General features: G+C 31.7%; 1 protein-coding gene across 1 annotated transcript; it reads right to left on the reverse strand.

Annotated features, from left to right (window-relative positions):
* Positions 1 to 909: 909 nt before the first annotated feature.
* PGAP1 (GPI inositol-deacylase) lies at positions 910 to 25,604 on the reverse strand. Its single transcript, XM_012937006.3, has 6 exons — positions 25,291 to 25,604; positions 14,346 to 14,593; positions 11,640 to 11,943; positions 5,911 to 5,985; positions 3,787 to 4,263; positions 910 to 1,238 (listed from the first exon to the last, which is right to left on the reverse strand). The coding sequence occupies exons 1-6, from the start codon at positions 25,583 to 25,585 to the stop codon at positions 1,051 to 1,053; spliced, it is 1,587 nt and encodes a 528-aa protein (XP_012792460.3). The 5' UTR covers positions 25,586 to 25,604; the 3' UTR covers positions 910 to 1,050.
* Positions 25,605 to 27,232: the final 1,628 nt, after the last annotated feature.

Raw genomic sequence — 27,232 nt, forward strand, 5'->3', positions numbered from 1 at the left:
CTATAGTAGAGAACAAGAACACGGGTTGAGACAGTCGAATGTAACTAACACAATATTACAGAACTTGTTAATAAAATCTAACAATCATAGAATCAATGCTTAATTTGCAAACCGTCCACCAATTGTCTCAAAATGACTCAGACTTTATTGTTGTTTCACTTTCATACAAACTGCATTTTGTTTCCATTCTTTACCGTCCGATCCTGTAGTCTCTCTGCTGCCAGACCTTCTCTTTAAGACTAATACCATCTACTACTTATGTCAATATAAGTAGCACACACCACATAACCAGTGTTACTGGTGCTTTTATTATCCAGTTCACAACAATTATTATAGTATGCCTTAGTCTCAATCGTATTCTAGCAGACGTCTGGAGCTATGATAAGGTGGTTAAGACTCTTTCAGCCTCGATCACATAGCTTTAATATTGTTTGGTTGTTGGATCCACACGAGGCACATAATCAAGTCTATATAGACATCTATACGCTCGCCAATCATCTGTATGTATTGTAGTACCCGAGTGTAGCCAGTGTTACTGATGTTTTTATTATCCAGTTCACAGCAATTATTATAATACGCCTTAGTCTTAATCTAGATCGAGCAAAAAGTCGTATTCTAGCAGACTCTTTCCTCCAATACATATTACATCGAAAGAAGACATTATTAAGGTAGCCTGCACAATGTCCACAAGTCATTTGATTATCACAATCACAAATATAAAGGAACTTCCTAATAATCCCATTTGTTGTAGCTAGTCAATTATCACGTTTTCTCTAAAAATCCATTATGAACCAATCGTACATAAGTATCAGGTACTGAAATTGACGCCATGACCTAATTGGCTCGTCTATAAATTATAATCTCACTCTTTTGATCAACATCAAACTATCCAGATGAGTTTTCTTTTTTTGTGGATCTTTCAAAATATTTATTGAAATTTAATAATATTTACAAATTAATATATATATAGAATGGAATGTAAGTAAATCATAATAGAAATTACATAATTATCTGTGAAATGAATAGATAGATTATCTGTTACTAGGCTTATTATAAAAAATAGTTTAAAATGATCATGGATAAACATATTTTTATAAACAACCATTTAATGTTGTATAAATAAGTGATGTTACTGATTATGGACTGATGTAATTTACAATTGGAACCAGTATTACTATACATATAATTTATATCTTTTGATCTTAGCCCATTTAAATGGATTGAAGCTTTTGATATATCTATAATAGAGAGTAAGAATAGAATATAAAACATCAGAACAAATGATATTACAAAACTAAATTCATTGAATACATGATCAAAATAAACATGATTGAAAGTGGGGTAACAGTTTTTTTAAAAAAATGAACTCAAAGGATCAAGGTGTTACACATGATAACATGTAAACAAATTCATTTTGTATTATCATTATTCTAGTTAACGTTTATTTCAGTAACGTTGTTTTCTACAGGAAAGAGTTGCTGACTTTATGCTTAACTCTCCGGGCTTGAGAACGACAATAATCCTAGAAGAGCTATAGGCGGTTTAATTTTATGACAGATAGTGAAAATTTATTATATGTAATGATTAATAAACTAATTAAAGGTTCAAAGTCACCAACAACACCTACTTTGGACACATTTCTAATTTCGACAGTTGAGATCATGAGTCAATTGAAGCAAGTCTACCATGGAATACCTGCAAGCAATGAACGGCCGTTTCCTCCCATTGTGAGACTCCTCAGCAATTCGCATCCACGACCCCACCTCGCGGGATTCGAACCCAGGATCTACTGGTTTCGCGCAAGGCGCTTAACCAACTAGACCACTGGGCCGTCATCCAACAGTGTTAATGTCTAACTTCAACTAATCCACGAAATTGAGCGACACATCCACCATTGTCATAAGTGAGTTACTACCTGAAAACTGACCCGGTTGAACTCCACTGGTTATTGCTTCTCACTAGAACTCCCGGATATATCTCTTGAAGTCAGTCACTAGTGAGCATATGTTAATTAGTATCAGAAGGGGTTTTGTGGATATTGTAGTAATTTCAACAGTTGAGATCATGAGTCAATTGAAGCTAGACCACCATGGAAAACCCGCAAAACGGGGTCGTGGATGCGCACTGTTGAGGAGTCCCACAATGGGACGAAACGGCCGTCCATTGCTTCCAGGTTTTCCATGGTGGCCTAGCTTCAATTGACTTATGATCTCAACTGTTGAAATTACTACAATCTCCACAAAACCCCTTCTGATACAACTGTAATTCTCACTAGTTAAGAACGATTACTTCAGAAATAAGAGGGAATTACAGATTGTTTTTATGAAACTAAAAATAATTTGTTCATTATCAGTTCTAGCTATTCAAAACAGCTTAGTAAGCCATTCAATCCTTAAAATCTAAATTGGAAAGCGATATATTGAACAAGGATTTAAATTGATTTTCGAGTACTTACTGATAGCTAATATTGATTTCTTTTTCCAATAATCGATAAGATTTAATCACATTTTAAGAAGGAGTAATCATTTAGATATATCTGATAGTTATAGGTGGTTAATGTTTAATAATAGTTGCTTAGTAAATAATTTATTAATTCATATGAATTAATATTCAGTTCAATCAATATAATTGTGACTTTTATTCGGTGTAACTTCATTGCAATCATACATTGATTTTGACCCATTTTGGTTGTCAGCTAAATCCCTATCTAATGTTTAGAGGTTCTTACTTGGATCTTTTGTGTTAACGCTCAAGTTATATATATATATATATACATAATTATGTCGGCAGTTATTTCAGTGATAAGTTTATGCTTTGGAGGGTCAAAATGTCATCATTTTTGTATGAATCTTCCATATTCCTACTTCGTGAAGTGAAAATTACTTTGATGACCAACTTCAAGTTTTTAATGGTAGGTCTTAGAACACAACAAAATCATGAGTATAAACAGCGACGGGGAATACGTTTTAGGAACATAAATTATAAATGTATAGTTTTAATGTAACATGTAAATATATATGACGAAATAAATCAATAGGAGCTTATAAGAAAGACGTTTCCTCAATTTTACTAAGTCACCAAATAGTATTTTATAAATATATCTGAGAGCAAAGTGGTTTTTATGTCCAGTTGACCACTAAAATGTTTGACGAATTTTGTAGTATTCTCTGAAATAACAATTACCTGGTTGTTACTTTGTCAGACATCTATTTTTACACCCTGCGTAGACATTCGGTAAAAACACAGATTGAATTATAATTCCTTGAGTATTTTAGGTACATGATATATTTTGTAATACATTTTACTATGGGGAACTGCTTTGCATCACGACAAGTAGTCAACTGAAGTCATAAGGAATAAACAACGAAAGTATACTAACTAACGTGTTGAAGTAATGTTCTTACTAATAACAATATTTCTCAATGGCTTCAATAAAAAAGTTGGTATATGGATACTGATGAATCTACTACTGACAAGGTATTCGAAATTGATTCACTAGTTTATATGTTAGCCTGGTATTTCATATGATCACTGAATGAAATATTCTCTATAAAACTCATATCCTAACTCTTCTGTGACTATATTCTCGAAAACGATTCGACATGTTTTTGAGAAGCAGATGGGGGAATCAAACCTTTTTGGAGACAAAACCGTCATTATCGACTGTAACGGATGAATACTGTACAGTAATATGAATCGTGTTAGGTTCAAGTTTTCATCAATGAACGCGTTTATGCTGTATCAGATACCATGAAATTCAATAGACTTATTTATTAACAAACATACCAATAATTTCTACTTCTATTCTTCCAAACATTATTCTTGAAGTGGGTAATAACGGAGATGTTGAAGACAAAGGCCGATTCTTTGAAACAGATGAAACCGGTAAACGATTATTTTGAATTCTATCCTTTGATAATAAGCTTTTATGTATTGGATTTAAATGAATCATATGTGAAGAATCATGTTCAGTGTTATTTTCACTTAGTTTGTACCGTTCTAAACATATCCATTGTCCAGTATCCGATTCACTTGCCCACTTTATAAATAAACGACTCTCAAGCGTTTTCGGATCTAACCATTTTTGTTCTATGTACACACCACCAGATTTAAATGGATCCGAGGACTTTCGAACACCATGATGATACCATTCTAAAAGTATTTCGTAACCGGATGCTCGAACATCAATTGAAAACTTTGCATAACATTTTAATTCCAACGGACTGCCGTAGTAGACTACACGTGGTCCAGTGACAGTAAGTGCTGAGTAAAACAATATGTATGACAGCACAAAATATATTTTACGTAAATGGCGAATGCATTTATGAATAGAAATGCTATTAATATAAGTAAATGTACAGATATAATAAATCGTCTATTATTACACCATTGTCCTAGACTAAATGATAGTTACTTACGAATATCATATTTTATTGACTGTATTTCCAAAAAAACGTATACTTTGATAACTATGGTTGCAATACATACATACGGTACGGGATACTGATACCGTATTTGTATTGAGCGGCTTTTTTGAGTTTAAATTCAAGCTAATAACAGACATTAACTGTGACCTCATAATTGATTTTTTTTTTCGACATTTATCAGTAGCGGAATCCACTACAACAATATTTGACAACTTTTTTTCATAAAATTATATCACAAGCCGACATATGCATCGTTCTCTTCGTTTTTATGTATATTCCAACTAACGTCCATGATTGTAATCATCTAATCTGATAAGAATACACCCTAGAGCTCACAGAAATTGTATTTGGCATATTGTATCTTTTAAATGCAAAGATAACGTCAATATTCTGTTTTCACGAAAACCAAATAATTCAATTTTTCTTTGAAATTGAATATATACTTAGACGTATGATTACATTCTATAAGTCAGCAAAACATGGTGCTGAAAAGCAGAACTGATAAGTAAGGAATTATTTCCTTACTTCAATGACTTTCATTTATCTATTAGTAAACTTTTAGTAGCCCTGGATCTAATGCCAGTTGAATCGTACACTGATTGTTATTGAAATACATATGTCGGCTATCCTCGTATGTAATAATATACTTAATCCGTGTTAGTGAATAACGGAAAAATGAGAATAGATGTTTGAATATGTATGTTTTGTACACTCGTTTATCGGAACAGATAGTTAGGGGATTGCAGCGAACGCAGCGAAGAAGAGAGAGAGCAAAGCGTAACAAAAGAATGCGCAGTGGAGAAAGCGTGTGAGGCAACTTCATATGATTAAGCGTCATTCAATATATATAGTCACAAAAAATAAGTTACAGACATGTGATGAATAGGATAAGAAGTGCACACACATATACGCTCATATAAAAAGAGCCAGTGTTTATAAATGAATAATTAACAAGGTCGAAACGTGACTCAATTAGAATGAATAAATTGTCCTGTCTAGAAGCTAGAATAAGTTATATGCGCTTGATATAGCAACCGACACTGCAAGCTTGAATATCATTAAACGCACGGTCATTTCTTTTTCATATCAACAAATCTACTAATACAACTAATCTACTAGTACAATATTAAATTATTTAGCCATTTTATTTAAATGAATTTTAATAACATAACATTTTAACTCAGAGTGAACATCAACTCTGAGGTGCAGGTACATCCAGCTGACAAGTTTTGAATAAGACGAAACGCGCGTCCTATATTCCAGTGCTAGCCATTATCCTTCTTTGCATATAATGTTTGTGACTTAAGGCTATATCGAAGCATTACGCACAGGATGCACATATGCCAATATGAAACTGATCAATTGTTGTCCCAAACATCAATGGGAAGATTCAAACAAGCAATATCAAGTGAATCTTAACCAGAACAGTTATGAGTAGATGTAAAATAATAAACCGGATATTATGTAATTGAGATCAACTTACTTCTATTTTTAAAAATAAAATTATCAGATACAACAGTAATATTTGCTTGTTTCGCTTCTTTGGATCGTGGTTCCACTTTTAATTAGTTAGAAACATAAAAAAAGAAATAATATTGACATATATTTCATGACAATACAATTAATAATAAACATGATTATTCAGTATTATGGAAATATTAGATATAATTCAAGTGAATAAATTACTGCAACTTGTACTGTTATAACTTGTGGCTTTGGGTCCTATTAATATATAATGTAATGATACTGTCAATTAGAGAACAATGATTTATCGAACGGACCAATGACGCAATAAACTCGCATGAACAGTCTAGAGTCTTTATCAGTACTTCTTTCAGCCTAGCCCTGCCTGTTAAGTCCAGAACACAAATTTCAGCCACTGCAATATGAATCATATATTTCAAATATACTGGGTTTACGTACAAACCAAACGGACCACATCGTACCATAAAATGGAAAATAACATTTGTACAAGATCTAGCCAAAGGTAGCTGTGAATGTGAGAGACTGGGCATAACTTAAGAACAGTAAGTCATATAATGATAGTCTATGAGTCAAAATAAAGCTTGTAATAAGAAGAACATGAATATGCATAGTTTAGTTACTGAACAATTATACAATAAAAATATATGTATAGTATTAGTCCAGAAATGGATTCCAACCATTACCATTCGTTATTCACATTGGGATATAACTGTACAGAAACGTCTTTGTCAAGATAAGTCATAAGATGTTATTATAATTTTGGTAAACTAGTGTAAATAAGTAAGATGCTATGATTCTGTATCTCTGAAACCTTCTTCAACTGTCTACTTACAATATCAATCATACTTAATGGTAGTACATAATTGATAGTTAATGATTAATCACCGTATTTATTAACAGTCAACATTACAGTCTAATTAGAAACAATGAAATGAATTCGGATTCACCGTTAAATGAATGTAACTAAATGTTTATACTAATTTCAGGTATAAATGATAAAATGATACTGTTAAAAATCTATTCAATAATACCATTATCAGTGAGATTGAGAAGTGAAGACTATTTATCTTAGATATATAGTAACTGAATAGTTAAAATACATTCCGAAAACTACTACTTGTTATGTGTACAACGAAAACCGTTAAATTAGACCAACTGAAATAAAATGTCGTTGGAATTATACTACCTTGAAAAGTGCCTGTCTTTATCGTAGGCTATGAATTTGTTACCACATTTATAAATTTAAGCTTATAGAACTATATAGTGAAAGTACAATACATTGTAAGAATTCTTTATAGATAGTGTAGAAAATTCCTTAGTATCATTCAATCTTCACAATACACTAGAACTTAGTAAAACAAAATGAATGTATTCATGGAATATTTACTCAAATTTCATTCTTTTAATCTATCTCCAAGTTAATAATCAGCAAAATTGGCAAAGCAAAACTATTAAGTAAATACTAAGAGATATTCAACACCTCACTCATTTAAGTGAATTCAAACTAATGTTAGGTGGTATAATTGGGCATAACTCATGATAACGAGATCTATCTACAACAAATGTTGTTTTTGTGTGTAATTTTAATAAAATACATTTTATTGTTATCTATTCTACTTGGCAGTAGTATATATGTATATGTTGAGTGATCGAGGAAATGCTTAACTGTTTTGTAGATAACTTTGTCATATTATTTCGATAATGCAATGAGAAGACAAAGTTTATCAGCATAATGTGATATATTTGAGCAATACATTTCGAACAATCTGATCACACATTTATACTTGTTAAGAACATTTATATATGAAAATTAAAAGATCAACTAGACAGGTTAAGGGTAAGTCATAACAGAGGAAAAATACTAAAGTATACAAAAACAAATGTGATTACCAATCTGGATAATAAATCAGTATTACCAGGGTAGGTTAAGTGTAAGGACAAATTGTTTTTGAACACATAAAGGGGGTTTCAAATTCCGTATAGTCATGGCTTCAATAAACCTTAGTATACGTCCTTGAAGGCTCTTGTATAACACTACAAATACTGATTTGAGGTCAATCTTATGACCCGTCTCAATCAAATGTTTCTCAGTGGAGGATGGTGTCTGCCTATCGTATGATCTTATTTGACCATTTGAATCCATTTGTTTCTGCAACCATTTTGGTATGTGTTCACCCACACTTAATTGTCAAATTATGTGAATAATAAGGTTCTTTTAGAGTAAACAATTAGCACACCCATTTTTGAAAAAAAGAGTTAATATGTATTCAGCCATAATCGTGGTGGACGGTTTAAAAAGCTATGAATATTTGAATGTTATCCAACTCAATATTATCCCGTATTGTTGACGAATAAGATCATTTTTATCGGTAAGAGACTGTGAACATTGTTGAATTTTATTGAAACCATGAACCAATGTAATTTAGACAACCTATAAAAACCTGAAAGCACTAGAACCCCGTTTTGTCTTAGTGTGAGACTTCTCAGAAGTGCGCATCCATAACTCTAAAATCGAGACAATCAAACTGATGTTAGTGCAATATCATGGATTGACTAAAGTTAGACATAAACATCATTGAATTCTAACTCAATGGTTTATACATTAGTTCCTTGCTTACGAGACTGATGGGTCTTGCGTTTGACTCTCTGTGGTATGATCATCGATGCAAACTATTACGAAGTCCTAAAGTAAGAAAAAGTAGTTATCCAATGCTTTCAGGTGTATAGTGGTTGTTTAACTTAGATTGGTTCATTATCTCAATAATATAAAATTTTCAATATTAAAATTGATGGTTTTTGTCTCCGCATCTTGTTGTAATAAAACAAACATATTATTGATTTCCAAATTACCGAAAAAAAAACATTGTAAATAAAAAGGTTTCGTATAAAATGTTTCTTCAACACAAGTATGATAATCATTTCAATGCTTTTCTTAGCTAGTCATCTGACGATACGGTAAATTCAACCAGGTATAATGATCCTTAATTATGCGATGCTTTTGAAATATATTTTATCTCATCAATCTCAATCATATTTAAACAAAATCTACATTGCTTAGAAAATATTTTCCTACTTACTTTACAACATGTTTCAAGTTAGATTTAATAGGAGATTATTGTTTAGTTAATATTTAATCAGAAAACATATTACATTATGTATCAATGTCATGGATGGATCTGGTAGTTCCAAATAAACGGAACATTGGAACATATTGCAGCTTTACGATTATTATTCGGTAAAATTTATTTTAAATCCAAAACTAGGTTAAAGAGAAGATGAATTGTTTACTTGTATTCATGACTTTGATTTTAGATTATTTTCATATGTGTCATTAATCTTAGGTGGCTTTTTGCATGTTCAATTGTTCTGATGCATTTATTATTATGTCTCACTTAACTAATTCAAATAGGTAATGAAGTCAGTTATTTTGATTTTCAAATTCCTTCCGGTAGAAAACCTACTATGGTACCTTGGCAATTACTATACAACACAAGGCATTCTCATCAGATCCTTCAGACATAAGCATTTGTAATCACTAGCATGGTGACTATTATGGTAAATATAATAGGAACAGTTTGGGACTCAAATAAATCTAGAAATTGTCAGTTCGAATATATACAAGCAACGTAGTGTGAGATAAATATTGCTATAACCATTTACGCTTTTTTAAAATTCAATTTTCAATGATTCATATGAAACTGTGTCATAATGGCTAAGTGAAGGCAATCTGTACAGAATACACGTATGCCAGCTGAGACAGAATAAAATTTAGTCAAAATATCAATAATAGGATAAGATGTCATAGATTGGATTGAGATCTATCCGTGTTATGCAAAGATAAGCTACTTGGACTTGGTCGCTAAGCGAATAACATTTTGGAAAAAAGAAGCGAAGAGTGCCGAAACTTAGTTTCAGGGTGAATACGAACTCCAGGATGTAGGTACTCAAGCTGATGAGTCCCAAATAAGGCAAAACGTGAATCTTATGTTACATCTCTTTTATAAAAACATCTGAGTTTTGATTTCAGATAAGTTATTTAATAAAAGAGCACGCGAATAGTTGTTACACTTATTATTTCAGTGTTATGAAGACTAAAATATATTAGGGCCGATGTATGATCTTAAACCATATAAGAATAATGATTCGAAAATAAGGAAATAACTTATACACACATCTTTTAAATATCTAGTCCTTACTTTTTACAAGTTTGTCTGATCGCTGCATATAAGATTTAATGTTTTCGATGTCTAAGAGAGTCTAAAAGATGTTATGTAGTCGTAGGGAGTTGATAAAAAAACCTAGACTAACGCCTAAAGCTTCACAGCACTTCTTAGTAAACCGCACCTGAAAATTTTTGACAAACTGATCCTCTCTGAAGGATCAGAAATAGAATCATTCAGTCTCACACTCTATGACATTGTTGTTTTTCAACTAGAGCCAAGGTTGAACACCTGAAGAACTGAGATGTTTATAATTGGTTAATCATTGAGTATTGACAAGAATTTATCTAATCCCTTCAGTGCTCCCTTAAATGTTTTAGCTCAGCAACAAAAGAATGTTTCAAGTAACACAGTAAAACAAACTTTTGAAATATCGACCAGTTTTGTATTTTTTTATTACTATATACAAATCTGAAGTACAATTATCATCGTGGCAAATTTCTTCCATTCTGAAAATGTTAGAGTCAATGATGTTATTGAGATTTTGAGTATAATATGGTACTATTGTAGTGAACAGAACACGGGTGGGGACAATCGAATGTATTCAACACAAAATTACAGAGCAACTCAATAAAATCTGAGAACCATATATTAAATCATTAATTCGCAAAATGTCCACCAATTGTCTCAAAATGCCTCAGACTTTATTATCCTTGCATTTCCATACAAATTGCATTCTATTCCCATTCTTGCTTTCTTGATCTTCCCCCATCTTCTGCTGCCAGACATTATATTCCTGACTCGCGCCATATACTATTTATATCAATATAAGTAGCACGCACCACACTATCAGCATTAATTTGTGACTGTTGATTATTCATAAGTCATAGTACAAGGAATTTCATTTAACCATAGTTTTGAATAATAAAAACTGGATTTTTCTAGGTTACATGATGATAAAATGTCATACAAAAAATTGGAGGTTAATTAAAAGACCCAATATGTCATAGTGTTAATCTGAACTCATATTACTGCCCCTTCATGATATATATATATATATATATATATATATATATATATATATATATATGATAGTTCATGAGGGCTATTTATAATGTATATGAATTAAAGCAATGTGTAGGTAATCCGCATAGGATATACCTATGCTATTAAGATACTGATCAATTACAGTCCTGAACATCAATCAGAAGATTCAAACAACCGATATAAAATTGAATTAAACTTCATTCCATTATGTAAGCTAGTAGCTATCTGAACTCAATAACTAAGTAGATAATACGATGATATTGAAAGCGAACGGTACTGGGTTCGATTCCTGGAGTAAACATCAACTTTGAGATGAAGGTACATCTAGCTGATGAATCCTAAAATAGAATGAAACGTACGTTCTAGATTTCATTCATCACTGTTTATAACTGACAACAACAACAACTCATCGAATTTAAAACATTTCATTAAACTTTCCACTTGAGTAATATTAAAACATAAATCTTCAATATCTATTATGAATCAAGTGAAATTACAATATACTATAAGATTTACTTACCTACAGATATATAATAATCAGGATTATTCATTTGTTTAATAGCCAATGTTATATTCATATTCGTTTGATTTATTATCTGATCATTATTGTTTTGTACATTAGAATTATCCTTTATAATATTATCTTCTTTATGGATAGATTTAATCGTACAAGTATATAAGCCACTATCAGTTAATTTAGCTTTAATTATTCGTAATATCCATTTATTTGATGATTTTTGTTTAATACTAATTCGTTTATCAGGTATAAATCTATGATTACCTATTGTAAGTGGATATTCTTCACCAATTTTATTCCACATTATCTAAGAATAATAATTAAGAAATGAAGATAATGACATTATGTTGTTTATAAAGGATGTGATATTCAAGATAAATGGTCTATAGGTTTACAATAGATTTACTCAACAAGTGTAAACAACTTTGTTCTTTTTTTATGTATTTTAACACATAGATATTGGTACAAGGAGGCACCAAATACATATGCGCCACACAGATCTAATTTGTTATGTGTGAGGACTGTGATAATGCCTGGGTGCCCGAACCGAAGCAGGTGGTTTTCTTAGGGGGCCACACCCAGAGCCTTTGACCTGAAGGTCGAACAACAATTGGTTTCTACGCCATTTGTTCCTTTAGGATACTGGAGCACATGTGCACCATTGGTTTGGAATCAGGGTTTTCCAACTCTCCTAGGTGGACTCTCCATGTCCACCAACCCTGTTAAAGCGCCGAACGTTCGCTCTTCGTCCTCTCAAGTTCGCAAACAATACCCCCGCCACGATAAGGCAGTGAGTAGGACTTCCCTGGCAGGGGCTATATACGCGTGGCCATGTGAGAGCATTTTGAAGAATGCCAATTTAATGTGTACAACTTTATATTGTCTCTTAAGAATTAATAGATTTCTGATGGTAATTAGTTTTATCTCAACATCCTAATTAATCACTTTCCCGTAAACCGCTTATTTTAAATGCTAGATAACATTTTTTAAAGGAGTTTACTAATCTGTTTTTGTTTTCAGGTTCTTTTTTAAATCAACATGGGGATTTGTGAAAATTAAAATATTTTCACATCTGAATTCACGAATCGATTCAAGCTAGATTATTATTGAAAATCTGGGGACACTAGATGTCTATTTCGTCCTAGTATGAGACTCTTCGGCAGTGTCCATCCATAATCCCTCACAAAGGACTCTAACTCAAAGCTTTCGGTCACACATGCAAACGTTTAAACTCAACCCATAAATTGGCATCAAACGGTGTTAATGTCTTACTTCAATCGATCAATGATGAAGTACAACCCTCCATTCATTGTCTGAAGTAGATAACTATCCCACACCTGACATGAATTGGATTCCATTGATTATGGCTTCTCATGAGAACTCCAGGAGCTACATCTTAAAGCTAGTCACTAGTAGTCACATGATTATTGTCTGTATGGGGATTTGTGAAGATTGTAACATTTTAAAAGATGAACTCATGGGTCGATCTACTCTACAACACCATTGTGAACCTAAAAGTACTGGACGTCGTTTCAACCTAGTATGGGACTCCTACTCTTTCTTTAAAGTTTTAAAGTACTTTAAAAATTGTGCATTCACATCATTCTTAATTCATTTGTTTTTTACATGTACAAAAGCCTTAGATGAATACGGAAATATGTGAACATGCTAATATTTTCCATGAATGTACTGATTTCATTAAAAGAAATGATCTCTCAAATGTTGTTGTTGTTTATGATGATGATGATGATGATGAAGATGATGATGATGATGGTAAGCTCATTTTATAAATCAAACTTTCTTTTTCTTTCATTCAATTTGTTTTCCTTAGTGGAGCTGAAAATATGTAAATTTGTTATTTGCTCCCTAATATCATTATGAAAGAATTACACCAGTTAAGATCAAATTAGTCATAATTTTATGTTACAATCGTTGTTCTCACTTGATTTAAACTTTTAAATGAGAAAACTTATGTAAAATTCAATCTTATCGTTGAAGCGAAATGACCAATTAGCCGTTGACAAGTAAGAATATATATATTTATATATATATATCCATCTGAAAGCCTAGTTTCTAAGATACTTCGTGATATGAAATGTATTAAAGAGATTTATTCTTTCAGAAATAACTTTAATCTTTAGTCATTAATGGGTTGTCTACTTTATTGAACTGAAGTAGACGGAATATGGTTAAAAACGTATGTGGGTTTTTGTCAGTAAAACTTGATTTCACCTTTTTCTGATGAAAGATTAATAGAACATGCTTTATCTGAACCCGACAACATTGTGAAGTGTGGACGGATAAAAATGATTTTCTTAACATTTAATATATAGAATTTTCTTAAAGCCATGATTCTCCAACATATTCTGCCCTGGGATTTATAACTTTGCTTGAAGCCTTTCTAGGTTTACTGTCGGTGTCGGAAATCTGAGAAGGTCTAGGCATAGGATGGCGATCTCATCCCATAGAACAAAAACTTACAAAGAGACGCCAACAAGTAAAAAACTATTTTTTTTAACCTTTATAAACTCATATAATTTCCTATTCATTTGTCTTTTCACTGTCAAGCTGATCAAAGATATAACTGGGCGTATGCTAAATGCCAAATAGACCATTTCTAATATAAACATATAATTGAAAATACTGTCTTAAATAATGTTTAATAACTATCTGTATAAATAATTTAGTTTTACATTTATAATGACTTACCACATGAGATCCTTCGGGTATGATACAACGCATTCGAATAGTTTCTCCAACAAAATATTTAACAAATCGTAAATTTGTATTAGAATCCAGATTTATGTCAACTTGTTTTTTACTTAAATTAGATAAGATTGTTTTAACAGGTGAATATAATTCATTAGATGGTTCATTTACTGGAAAATTAGTTTCGAAACTATCATTGAGATGTTCTATTTCATTGTTTGGAAAATCGTTCAATTTCTCTTCAAAATCTGTTAAAAAAAAAGTCAACGGATGAAAGTTCTTGTTGTATTTATTTGAAATAAACGAATATCCTTGATTACTGATTGGTAATCAATATCATACTTATTTTAGCCTTGGTGATAACAAAATGCTATTGATCACGTTATTTTGTAATCACTAATCTGAGTTAATATTGAAGACTTCAGATAGTTGGAGGCAAATGATAAAGAACCATGATACCTAGGTTTTATGTTATGCAATAGTCTTCATTAAGGTAATTTTAGGAAAGGTTTGGAGCTGGAAGTCCATAGTTTCACAACAAGTGACATTAAAAATGAAAAGCTGATAATTAAACAATAACTAAACATCTCTCTAATTATCAAGGATAGAAGTATATGTGCAAACTAAAAATGTCTTATGTTGATGAATAATAATCACTAAATATTCTAGCAAAGTCAATGAAAACATTTACTAAGTGGAAAATGATGTAATTATAAATTGCCTTAATGTTTAAACTATGATAAAGGACTGTTACTAAATAAAATGGCACAAGGTGGGAGGTTACATGAAGGATTATGTTAACTAGGTTGAATAGCTGGCTGGTTTGTTAGAAGAAAAAATTTATGTAGGTGAACGAGAATTACCAGAGCGTTGGTGTCACATCAGAGCACAACAAAGTATGGGAAATAAATGAAGATTAAGTTCTCAAATTATTATACCAGACGGAGGTAGGACGCCGTGTCACACAGTTGGACATCTTATTCGAACAATTGAATCTTTCTTAACACAGGGGGAAGTCGTCTATTGATGATTCTGTATCTTAACCCTAAAATCATAGTGAGATATTGTGTCGATCTCCCTTACCCAACATTTGGATCGCGGTTTATAGTAATCTTTCTGGTAATAATCCAAATTTAATGTGACTTGGAGACTAAGGGTCTAAAGGAATACGTAAGCTTTTATTAGCCAGAGGGTTTTTATACTTAGTAAAAAGAAGACTCAGTGTTAGGCACTCGGCAAAGTTTGCATAAATACATGAAACTCACAAGAATAGGAAGTTTACATTCTATAGTACACACTAAGTCATCGATGTTTAATACTGAAAGTATACATTACATACACATATGAAATATATGAGTTAAAGATCTATTTATTCCATAGTATACACAATGGCATAAATGATGAAGTTTTTGTTGTATTTCAACATGAACTATCAACACCTATCTTATATTTTCGTCGTTTAAAGATGTCAACTTCTGAAAAATCAAGAACTTGCCAATTCAGTTGTTCTAACATTTTTATGGTTTTCTTGAATTATTGTTACCATATTTTAGCAAATATTGGGTTGTATTTTAAATGAATTCTTAAAAATAAAATTTCAACAGTCTTGGAAAATAATATGAAGCGGTTTTCCTTGATTTCCAGTCTTTTAAGTGTTGATATTAGTGAATTATCAAAATTATTTTTATTGGTATTTACTGACTGTATTTGTCATACATTGGTCTTGATTGAGGTATCATAGATAATTAAGAAGCATTGAATAGCTGCCTTACATAATCTGTCTAGATAGCAACGTACTTGTGAAGTCAACTCTAGGGTGCAGATATATGTAGTTGACAAATCCCAAGTGGTAAAAAATGTGCATCCATGATTTCACTGCTTGCCATGTTCCATATATTCTATATCAACTTTTGTCACAACGAATATATATATATAGGCACCCAGCATATGATGCGTATATTCCAATTTAGTGTAATCGAAATATTGTTAAAATATAAGCAGCGAACTAATCCAAATAATTGAAAACCGAATTAACTTTGAAACGTTTACTTCGGTATAAACACTATATACATCAGGTTTACACGCTTTTGTCGATAAACTAAAAGGAATTAATAAATTGCTTCACTATCGCTGTTCGAAGCGTTTCACTATAAGGGACTGAAGGCCCTGGGTTCGAATCCCGCGAGCGGGATCGTGGATGCGCACCACTGAGGAGTCCCACAATAGGACGAAACGGCCGTCCAGTGCTTCCAGGTTTTCAATGGTGGTCTAACATCAATCGGTTCATGATCCCAATCAAAAACTTAATAATCTCCACAACCCCTATACTGATAAGATATCACGTTTAGTTGATCTCCAGAAAAATTAAAAATTAAATTCAACTAAGGTTTATGAAAATTTCTGTAATAATATATCACTATACTTTACGCTGAATGGTTACATGGAAACATTTTACTCATTATGATAAGACATTCCCTTCGTGTTCAATTCTTCTGCCTTTCACAGAATTATCTTAACGCTGTAAATCATCATGCTAATCATCGTTATATCATCATATTTAACACACTTTTCCATTACTTAATACTTCACAAACAAATTGAAGCTCTTAGATTATACATTTCAGGGTTTTAGCGTAAAAAGTCGATTCTACGACTGTAATTGAAGTTTTACTGCAAAAAGACGATGCTAGTTTTATTAAATGAATATGCATATCATATATTATCATCATCATTAGTTGTTATATAACTAATTCGTAACATGGATAATACTAAATTCACGGAATGGTAAAATTCATTTATTCTAGGCCTATTTTCACTACTGATTACTAAAAATAGAAATTCAATTTATATAGGGTTTCAACAAAATTCAGTGTATATTTGTTTGCCAGAAAACAATGATAAACATGATACGAATATTTTTAATTGATACAAGACTTTATTAACAGCTGCCTACGCAAAATACTTCGGATCCGTTGGCCAGACACTATCAGTAACAATCTACTATAGGAGAGAACAAACAAGATCTCACTGGAGGAAGAAATCAGGAAGAAGCACTGGAAGTGGACAGGACACACATTGAGGAAAGCACTCAACCGCGTCAAAAGACAAACCCTCACTTAGAATCCTCAAGGCCAAGGGAGAAGAAGAACACCAAAAAACACATTACGCCGGGAAATGGAGATGCTCCATTGGGATTAACAGGAGTAGGGAAAATTAGGAAAATCAATTATTTGAAAAATATTAGTTTTAGCAAATCTTTTTAGGTGACTGAACTGTTTAATCTCAAAAAAACTTTTAATGATATTGTGTAATGAACAAGAATACAGATGGGATAGTGAATTGTACTTTATTTCCAAATTACAGAATATCTTGGTAAAATATGATAACCGTACATTGAATACTTCATTTCTATTATTAGTCCTTTACATTTTGTATAATTCTTCCTTATCTCAATTCTTTTCTATTTTCTTCAACTTGATCTTCTCAGCCTCCTGCTGCCAGGGTGTTCACATCTGATTGATGTTGCGTACTACTTATATCTGTCGACATAAGTAGTTTACATCACAATATAACAATGAAACTATATTATTTATATTATGTTAACATGGTTATATAGTAAGATAATCCTCAAAGTTAAATCCAATGTAAAAGTATATGAAAACAAGTGAAAACTTTGATCAAAAAACACTACCTAATATGTTAAACTACGTACTAGGACCATGTTTGAAGAGAAACTTGCTCGAATAATATTTTTTTTCGTGAAATAGTTGATTGTAATGCAAACTATGTAGATAATAAAAGACTTAATTACTGTGAAAGGACTTTCTTACATGAAGTAATCTTCTGAATGATTCAATTGTCATGAACCGATCAATATTCTTAATAGTTTCCCAATTTTACCCAATATACAATGATGTTGTTTTGTTTCCCTTAACAATCTGATCTTTTTTTGAACACATCATCGATATTTAAGACATTGTAATAGAATAGTTAGGAAAATGTATCATAAATTATTACTCTGTGAAAAGAATACAGTTTAATAAGATGTATTCAATGCTTAGTAATTCATTTCATAATAGATAGTTACATAGTAATCAGTAGTCTTAATATTTTCTTTAAAAACTATTAATTTTCATAATCTTTTTGTCGTAAGTACTTGAAATTTAGTTGTCATTATGAAATAATGTAGATCGTTAAAATAAATTCTTCTTGTTTCCCTGGGACAAATAAGATTGTATAATAACCAATTAGTAGATACAATGATTAGATAAGCTTCACTTAATATACTGTATTCGTTAGATTAAGTTAGCATACATGTTTGAAGGATGAAACAAAATACAGTAGGATAATAATCCTATAATTTATTTACTTATTTCAAATATGATATCAAAACAATAATAGGAAATGGATTATGAAATTCTTTTTAGTATTCAATGTATTATTTTTTAAATGATTTCAAATGGTAGGTGTCTAATACTGGTTGGTGATCAATGTCATGTATGTCCGATTCTTCTTAGTGCAGATGGAATTCTATCGACCAAGTTGTAATGTGACCACCAGTCTCGGTGGCTTGAAATTGCGTGCACTATGTTGAAATAAGATGTTGGTTAGAAGTAGTCAACAGGAAAGTTTGGAACTAGGTTTCGAGCTATTCAGCATTTGTCGTGAAAGTAAATTTCAAGTTATACCAAAAGCATATAGCCTCTCTACCTAATGAGTTGGACGAAAAACTTTCACCGATACAAATGAAACATGAGATCAGGAGAGAAACTTACACCAAGATAAATGATTTTTGACAATGTTTTTTATTACTGAAACTCTAATAATACAAAATTTATGGGATCCCAACAAGGTGTCTAAGCTCTGTTCATGTCTCAGGTTAAAATTAACAATTTGGGATTTAGAAGAATGAAGTATCTGGCCATTAATAATAGAAGGTTGTTCAGTGAGTGACAAGAACTCAGTTGTTGGTGTCAGTAATGATCATCATTTTACTGTGATTTTAAAGGGAGCTTCCTATTCGAATGCGAACGGTACTGGGTTCGAGTCTCAGAGTGAACATCAACTCTGAGATCCAGTCACATTCAGCTGACGAGTCCCAGATAAGACGAAACGCGCGTCCTGGATTCAACTGCTAGCAACTATCCATGTTTGCTCATAATTCTCGTAAATTAAATCAATTTCGAGGCAATACTCACAGTATGCACATATTCCAATATGAGACTGATCAATTGCAGTCTTAGACATCAATGGAAAGATTCAAGTAAAACAATACCAAGTGAGTAATAGTTTAAAGTAATTATTTATAAAGATTTTTTTAAATATCAAGTGACTATATGTACACATATATATTCGTTTAGGCAGACAGACTAAGTGAATTAAAGCCTCACTGAAATTGAATCCTTCCTTGAATAAATTATTTTACGACAAGGCATATGCTGAAATTCCTTGAAATGAATGAGAGATGAGTTTATCTATTCATTATTCTTCATAGTAAATATTTCAACTACAAAAAAATAAAAATCAATAATATGAATATTCGAAGTAATTACCTCCGTCTTCGATGCTTTCTATCCTTCAATAATGTGAACAACTGAATATTGTGACATGATTTATGTGATTTTGATACTGATGGCAAATGGAAAGTCATTTATTAGACAACATTTTCTTAATCTCCTATTTCCGGAAATGATGAGAACTATATCTATATTAATTACATTTTTTTTCAAGCTATTTATTCACCGAGTAATCGTTTGTAATGGTAGACATCCTAGATTCTTTTTTGGATGATTAAGGTTAGTAAATAGAGAACACTACACAAACATTTCGTGTTAGAATAAGATTCATCGTTACTGAATACTCACTTATATGTCGGGGATCAGACGCAAACTTGTGATATTCGGTGAATGCATCAATTCATTGAGTTTTTATATTTATTGATGATAAAAAAAATGTATTTATTCATTTCAATGTACATTTAACTGTACATCGAATGAGTTCTATATCTTGTATAGTTTGTTATGATCGGAAGGAGTTTTGTGGAGATTGAAGTAATTTCAATAGTTGAGATCATGATTTAATTGAAGCGAGACCACCATGGGAAACCTGGAACCACTGGATGGCCGTTTCATCCTATAATGGGACTCCTCAGTAGTGCGCATCCATAATCCCGCATGCGGGATCCGAACCCAGGACCTATCAGTCTCGCGTGCGAACGCGTAACCACTAAACCACTGATCTGGCCGGCATCCAATGGTGTAAATGTCTAGCTTCAATCAATCCATAAAATCGAACGAAACACGCACCATTGTCATCGGTGAGTTACTATCTCACAAATGACCCGGTTGAACTCCACTGCTCGCTCGCGAGACTGATAGGTCCTTGGTTCGAATCTCATAAGCAGGATCGTGGATACTACCTGCTGAGGAGTCCCACAATAGGAAGAAAAGGCCATCCAGTGTTTCCAGGTTCTACATGGTGGTCTAGCTTCAGTTGACTCATGATTTCAACTACTGAAATTTGTTATGAGTTTAAGTCAATAAAAATGATTCAGTGCAAAATCTTTTGAGTACATTATATAGACGCTTATAAAACGAAAGTGAATAGTAGAGAAGATCAATTTAGATTACGTAGTTAGAGTTTATAACCAAAACATCTTGTCTTCATTTTTTGTTAACCAAACGTCGCTTAAAAAATATATTTTCACATACTACTTTAATAACTTGAATAAATTTCATTGAGTTATTTATTTGTTAAAGTTAAACAGTTGCTCGGAGATTGTATTCTCTAAATAGTCTAGTAGTTTTACTAAGAACACGATTTCAAAAATTCATGGTATATATATATATATATATATTCAATTACTCTTAAGTTAATACAACATAGATATAAATGTATGATGCTGAATAACAGTCCTATTTATGACTTTTATATATGTAGGACGACCAGTGGAGCAGTAGTTGGTCTCAACATACGCAACGGTAAACGCAACATTCTCCGATTCAATGCAGCATGCACCAATCGAATCAGAATTGACGAAAAAGCTTTGGGAGATATAAAAACCTTTACATATTTGGGCAGCATCATCGATGAACACGGTGGATGTGGTGCATTTATGAAAGCGCGGATCGGAAAAGCAAGAGCAACATATTTACAACTGAAGAACATGTGAAACTCAAAACAACTGTCAACCAACACCAAGGTCAGAATTTTCAAAACAGTTCTGCTGAATGGGGCGGAAGCCTGGAGAACTGCGAAAGTCATCATCCAGAAAATACAGGTGTTTATTAACAGTTGCCTATGCAAAATACTTCGGATCCGTTGGCCAGACACTATTAGCAACAACCTACTGTGGGAAATAATAAACCAGATCTCAGCGGAGGAAGAAATTAGGAAGAAGCGCTGAAAATGGATAGGACACACATTGAAGAAAGCACCCAACTGCATCCCAAGACAATCCCTCACATGGAATCCTCAAGACCAAAGTGTGAAGAGGAACACCAAAAAACACATTAAGCCGGGAAATGGAAACAGATTTGAAAAGAATGAACAACAATCGGATCAAACTTGAAAGGAAGTCCCAGGATAGAGTGAGTTGGAGAATGCTGGTCGGCGAACTATGCTCCATTGAGAGTACCAAGAGTAAGCAATTCAGTAACAAATAATCAATATATGTAATTAGTTAACTTTAGTTAATAGTGAAAACCACTAACTAAACTATTGAATGTTTAGTTGAAACATTTTATCATGTAAATGGTTTACTGTAATATTGATATCATTTTATATGGTAATAAAGATCTTTTAATATAAAGTAACTAATTTGCGGTATTTTCTTAATAAAATCTAAGTAAGAACACATATAACATTTAAAATCTATGTATCATTTTCGAACTGTTAATTTGGTAAAGGACCGTATACATTTTTAATTACTAAAGAGTATAACATGCAAGACATCAAAACTCCACAAGAAACCAATAATCAATATTTTATCAATATTTCAACTGTTTCCATAGTAATATTCCATCTGATTTTTATATCTAATGTTCCACTGATATTCATTTATTTCGATTTGATAAGTAATGGCAAATATAATTTCAGATGTACACTACAAAGAGTTAGTATACCATATTTAGAATGGTTTGAACAGATTGTAGTTTTATACGCTAAAATTCAATTATATCAAAGATGAGATAAATATCCCCAGTGTGGATTTCATTACGTAATTCTTGTATCTACTAAAGTTAAGAATTAAAACAATTGAGAATCAATATAGTGAATTGAAGGTAATATCTCTCTTTATATGATTTTAAAATTATGGATTTGAACACTGATAAGGTCATAAATACATTGTTGACAGAATTCCATACTATAAAGAAACAATTATCTAGAGCCTCCTAGTTCTAACTCTTTAGTAGATCTATTAAATGAAACAGTATAATGAATATTGTTGAAGATTTTTGTCTCAATAACATGATGATAGACACAGAACTTTGAGAAATATTAAGAAAATAGAAAGCACGGTAAAGTTTTTCTATTCCATCTGATAACTTTGATTTATATAAATCCACGAAATTCACATTAATTAAAATCTTATGATGGTTTAACCAATAGTCGAATATTAGTAAACGTTGTTTTCCTAAAGACATACCTTTTCAGTTCATAGACTGAATTGTATGTAGATGTTACCAAGTTAACAGTTCAAAAGCTCATACATATATATAAGACAACGTCTGGAATCGAGAACACAAGTCTACACTTTCATTCACGATGGCAACCATTGTAGCAGCGATTATAATCGACAATTTATTCAATTGTGGATCTTCATTTTATTTCATCTGGTCACTCATACTAAAGCAATTTTGATTAGGATCATGAATCGATCAATGTTAGACTACAATTGAAAACATGCAAACAGTGGACGGCCGAGACCAGTGGAGCTAATCTGTGTCAGGCAGTGACAAGTATCTACTTCGGTCAACGGGAGATGGTTGCAAAACTTCGTGGATTAGTTGTAGTCAGACATTAACACCGTTAAATGCCGGCTCCGTGGTCTATAGGTTAGGCATTTTCGCGCGAAACCGAAGATTCTGGGTTCGAATCCCACATGAGGGATCGTGGATACACACTTCTGAGGAGTCCCATACAAGAACGAAGCAATTATCCAGTGCTTCCAAATTTTCAACGACGATCTAACATTGACCCATCCGTGACATCAATCTAAACAAAATTACAAATTAATAAAAGTCATTTTAGGTAACTTTTACACATGTGTTCAAAATAATATAAGGAATGTATACTAAACATTAAAAGAGATTGCAAACTGAAAAAAATAATTGAATTTGTTCTGAGATGCGTTTGGAAAGTGATCGCTTTGTGCAGCCTATGTAGCGTGCCTCACATGAGCACGTAAATTTATAGATACACATTGATATGAGTCAAAGCGTACGTTTATCTTTAACATATCCCAGAATGGTAGGTCGGCTAGAGAAAACAATTCGGAGCTCAGCTGTGTAGAATGTTTTATTCAACGATCTTGGAATCCGTTTATTTAGTATTTCAGCAGCCGTGTCTCCTTTAAATTTTGTTATCATAAACAACGTTTTCTTCTGTACTATCGATGCTTTTATGACAATGGAATTTAAAGGAGACACAACTACTGAAATCTTAAATAAACGGATTTCAAAATCGTTGAATAAAACGATCTACGCAACTAAGCTCCTAATCGTTTTCTCAAGCCAACCTAAGATTCTTGGATGTGTTAAGGATAAACTTCCACTTTGGGCCACATCAATGTGTATATCTATAAATTTACTTGCTCATGTGGGGCACGTTACATAGGCCGCACAAGACGATCACTTTCCAAACGCATCTCAGAACACTATCCAGCTTGGCTTTCAAAAGATGAATTGAATTTGTACTCTTAAACTCAATGGAGTTACATAATCAAAGTTATATTAAAATAGGAGATTTTATTAAGAGTGGATATTCTTAATTGGGTGATTAGCTTTTGTTATAAATTAAGGAGTAACATAATTCAATGTAATTGATAACTTTACTTATAAAAATATTACCACAATAAGTAATAATTTTGTATAATGTAAAATGTATTTGTATAAGTTAACACATACTCATTTCATTTATTCATGTGTTTAGTTCATATTCATGTTCTAAGCCTGTTTTATGGCATTTTAGCATGTCTTAAATTCTAGATATCATATGTTATTAAATTAAATAACTAAATAAATTATCAAAAGACTATAATTTGTAGTGTACTTGGTTGTTCAACTGATGTTAATATTAATATATCATTTTTTTCTTTAAACAACCTACTGAATTCAAGACATTTACTATCTGTACAATCATAAGTGTTCAACGTTATTCCTTTGTAAGAAATATGTATGAAAATTGTTTAAACATATTTACTAGACAAAGATGGATAGTGCCTAGCAGTGGAATCCAGGACGCACGTCTCGTCCTCATCATCTGAATGTCTCTGCATCTCAGAGTTGATGTTCACTCTGGAACTGGAACCCAGCACAGTTCGCTTCAAACGCCATCGTATCCCAAATAGGACGAGACGTGCTTCTTGGATTCCACTGCTAGCCGCCACCTATCTTTACTTATAAAGCTTCTGAATTAAGGTAATATCGAAGCAATCCGCCCAGGATACACATATGCCAACAAGAAAGAGACTGATCAATCACAGTCCTCAATAACAATGGGAAGATACAAGTAAACAACACCAAGTGATTCTTTACTAGACGTTTTCTTAAATGTAACTAAGCATGTATCACACTTCAGATTATTCATTCAACAAATATATATATATATATATATATATATATATATTAAGTTATAAAATATAACTAGTGATTACGTAATCAACGATCAAGATCGGGTTTTTTTGATCAACTACATACATAACTATTTATTCACAATAATCTTACCTTCATCTAAAATGTTATCGATATAATATTGATTTTGGCTAGAATCATCCAAAGATAAATCTGTTGAATGCAATAAATTCTGTATAGTATTATTATTATTATTAAATATTGATTGTGATCTATTATAATTAATAATTATAGATTGATTATTGATTTTTTGTAATTTATTATTATTATTATCACTAATATTATTTATTATTAAATTAGTAAATATAAATGAATGTATCATTCGTTCTGTAAAATAAATGAAATAATATAATGAAATGATAAGAGTTATTTTAAAATATTTACACATCTACGCAACAATGAAATATGATAGATGGATGGATAGATATCTTTTATAATCTGTAATGGTTATATATATGTATATTGTTTATTGTATATGTTAACAAGTAGGTATACATTGAATAAAGTTTCATCATTATCATTCAGGTAATTGGGTACATTGATTACATTGTAGAACAAAAAGAAAAATAAACAAACAAACTATCTTTCTTATTGTATATTGGGAAATTACATTTAATTATGTATTTCTTTAATTTCTTTCATATATTTATTACGAATTGTATAGTTTGTATTGTGGTGTACAATTATTGTTATTATTATTCTTCGTATACATTTTTCTATATTATTACTACTGTTATCTCAATTAGTAATATAAACATATAGGGATTTAAACGCCATTGTTTTTTTTGAGAAATAATAAAAATACTTGAACTATTTGAATACTTTTTTTTATTGGTTCATTGAAACAATGTCTCTTTAATTTGATTGGTTAATTAAGATGAGATGGGGAATTTATTGGTAAAGCATGTTTTATTTAGTCTGATGTTTATTGTTATTATTATTATTATTATTATTATCAAAGAAAGGATTTGTGATGTGATTTAGAATTGGACCTAATGAACAATAGCTCAATCTTAAGACAATCATTTGTAGTACATGAAAAGACTGTTCATTTTGAAATTCTATTGTAGTACTAGGGATCTGTGTACTGAGTATAGATAAATAAATATGGATCATAATGTACTTACAGTTTCCATTTCTTCTTTAGACATTAACATTGTTGTGTGCCAACTCACGAGTTTATAGGTCAAGAGTTCGCGCGCAAGACTGAAGGTTTTGAGTTTGAGTCCCACATGAGACATCATGGATGTACACTGCTGAGGAGTTTCATACTAGCAATAAACAGCCGTCCAGTGCTTGCAAGTTTTCATTGGTGATCTGGGTTGCATTGACTCACGAATTCAATTGTTAAAATTACTAGAATCTTCGCAAATTCTTAATCTGAAAACATTTTCTTCCTAGCTCATAACTGTTATTTTCGACATCAATTCCTCCCTGATATTAGTCCATTCACAACTCATAAATACTGAATAATCTTAACCACTAGTTTTGAAATGTTCTGTCTTCCTGTTTCATTGTGGTTTTGAACTTAACGTTATTGTCTTAAGTATGTAAAACTTTGCTTTTGCTTATTGCAACCTTTAGGTGCTGCGAAATATGATAAATTCATTTTATTCCCCCTCTCCCGTCCTGTTGAGCTCACCTTGTTAGAATTTATCAATAAATCACAATATATTAAGTATTTTAACGTACACGTAACTGTAATCATAATTTCTGATCACGTAAATGTTACTTCTGATCTTTACTCAGTTCATAATTTTTAAGTATTACACAATTCATGGCACAAATCTTTTATTTCAAAACTATTATGTTCTCATGCTTTTCTCTGTTTTCTTTTCCAGAATGCTTTGACAATTATTCTATATATAACTAAATATTAGTACGTTTTATATGATTCTTTCACAATAATTCCAACTTTTTATTCAATGTCTACATGTAAAACTCAATTTGATAAATAACAAATGTCGTATGATATGCAGTTGAAAATCTGTCTTTAGTTGGTCAACAAGGGGTACGTATATTTGTTCTGTTAGAT

Source organism: Schistosoma haematobium, chromosome 6 (assembly GCF_000699445.3).
Source record: "Schistosoma haematobium chromosome 6, whole genome shotgun sequence".
In the NCBI taxonomy this organism is placed as follows: Eukaryota; Metazoa; Platyhelminthes; class Trematoda; order Strigeidida; family Schistosomatidae; genus Schistosoma; species Schistosoma haematobium.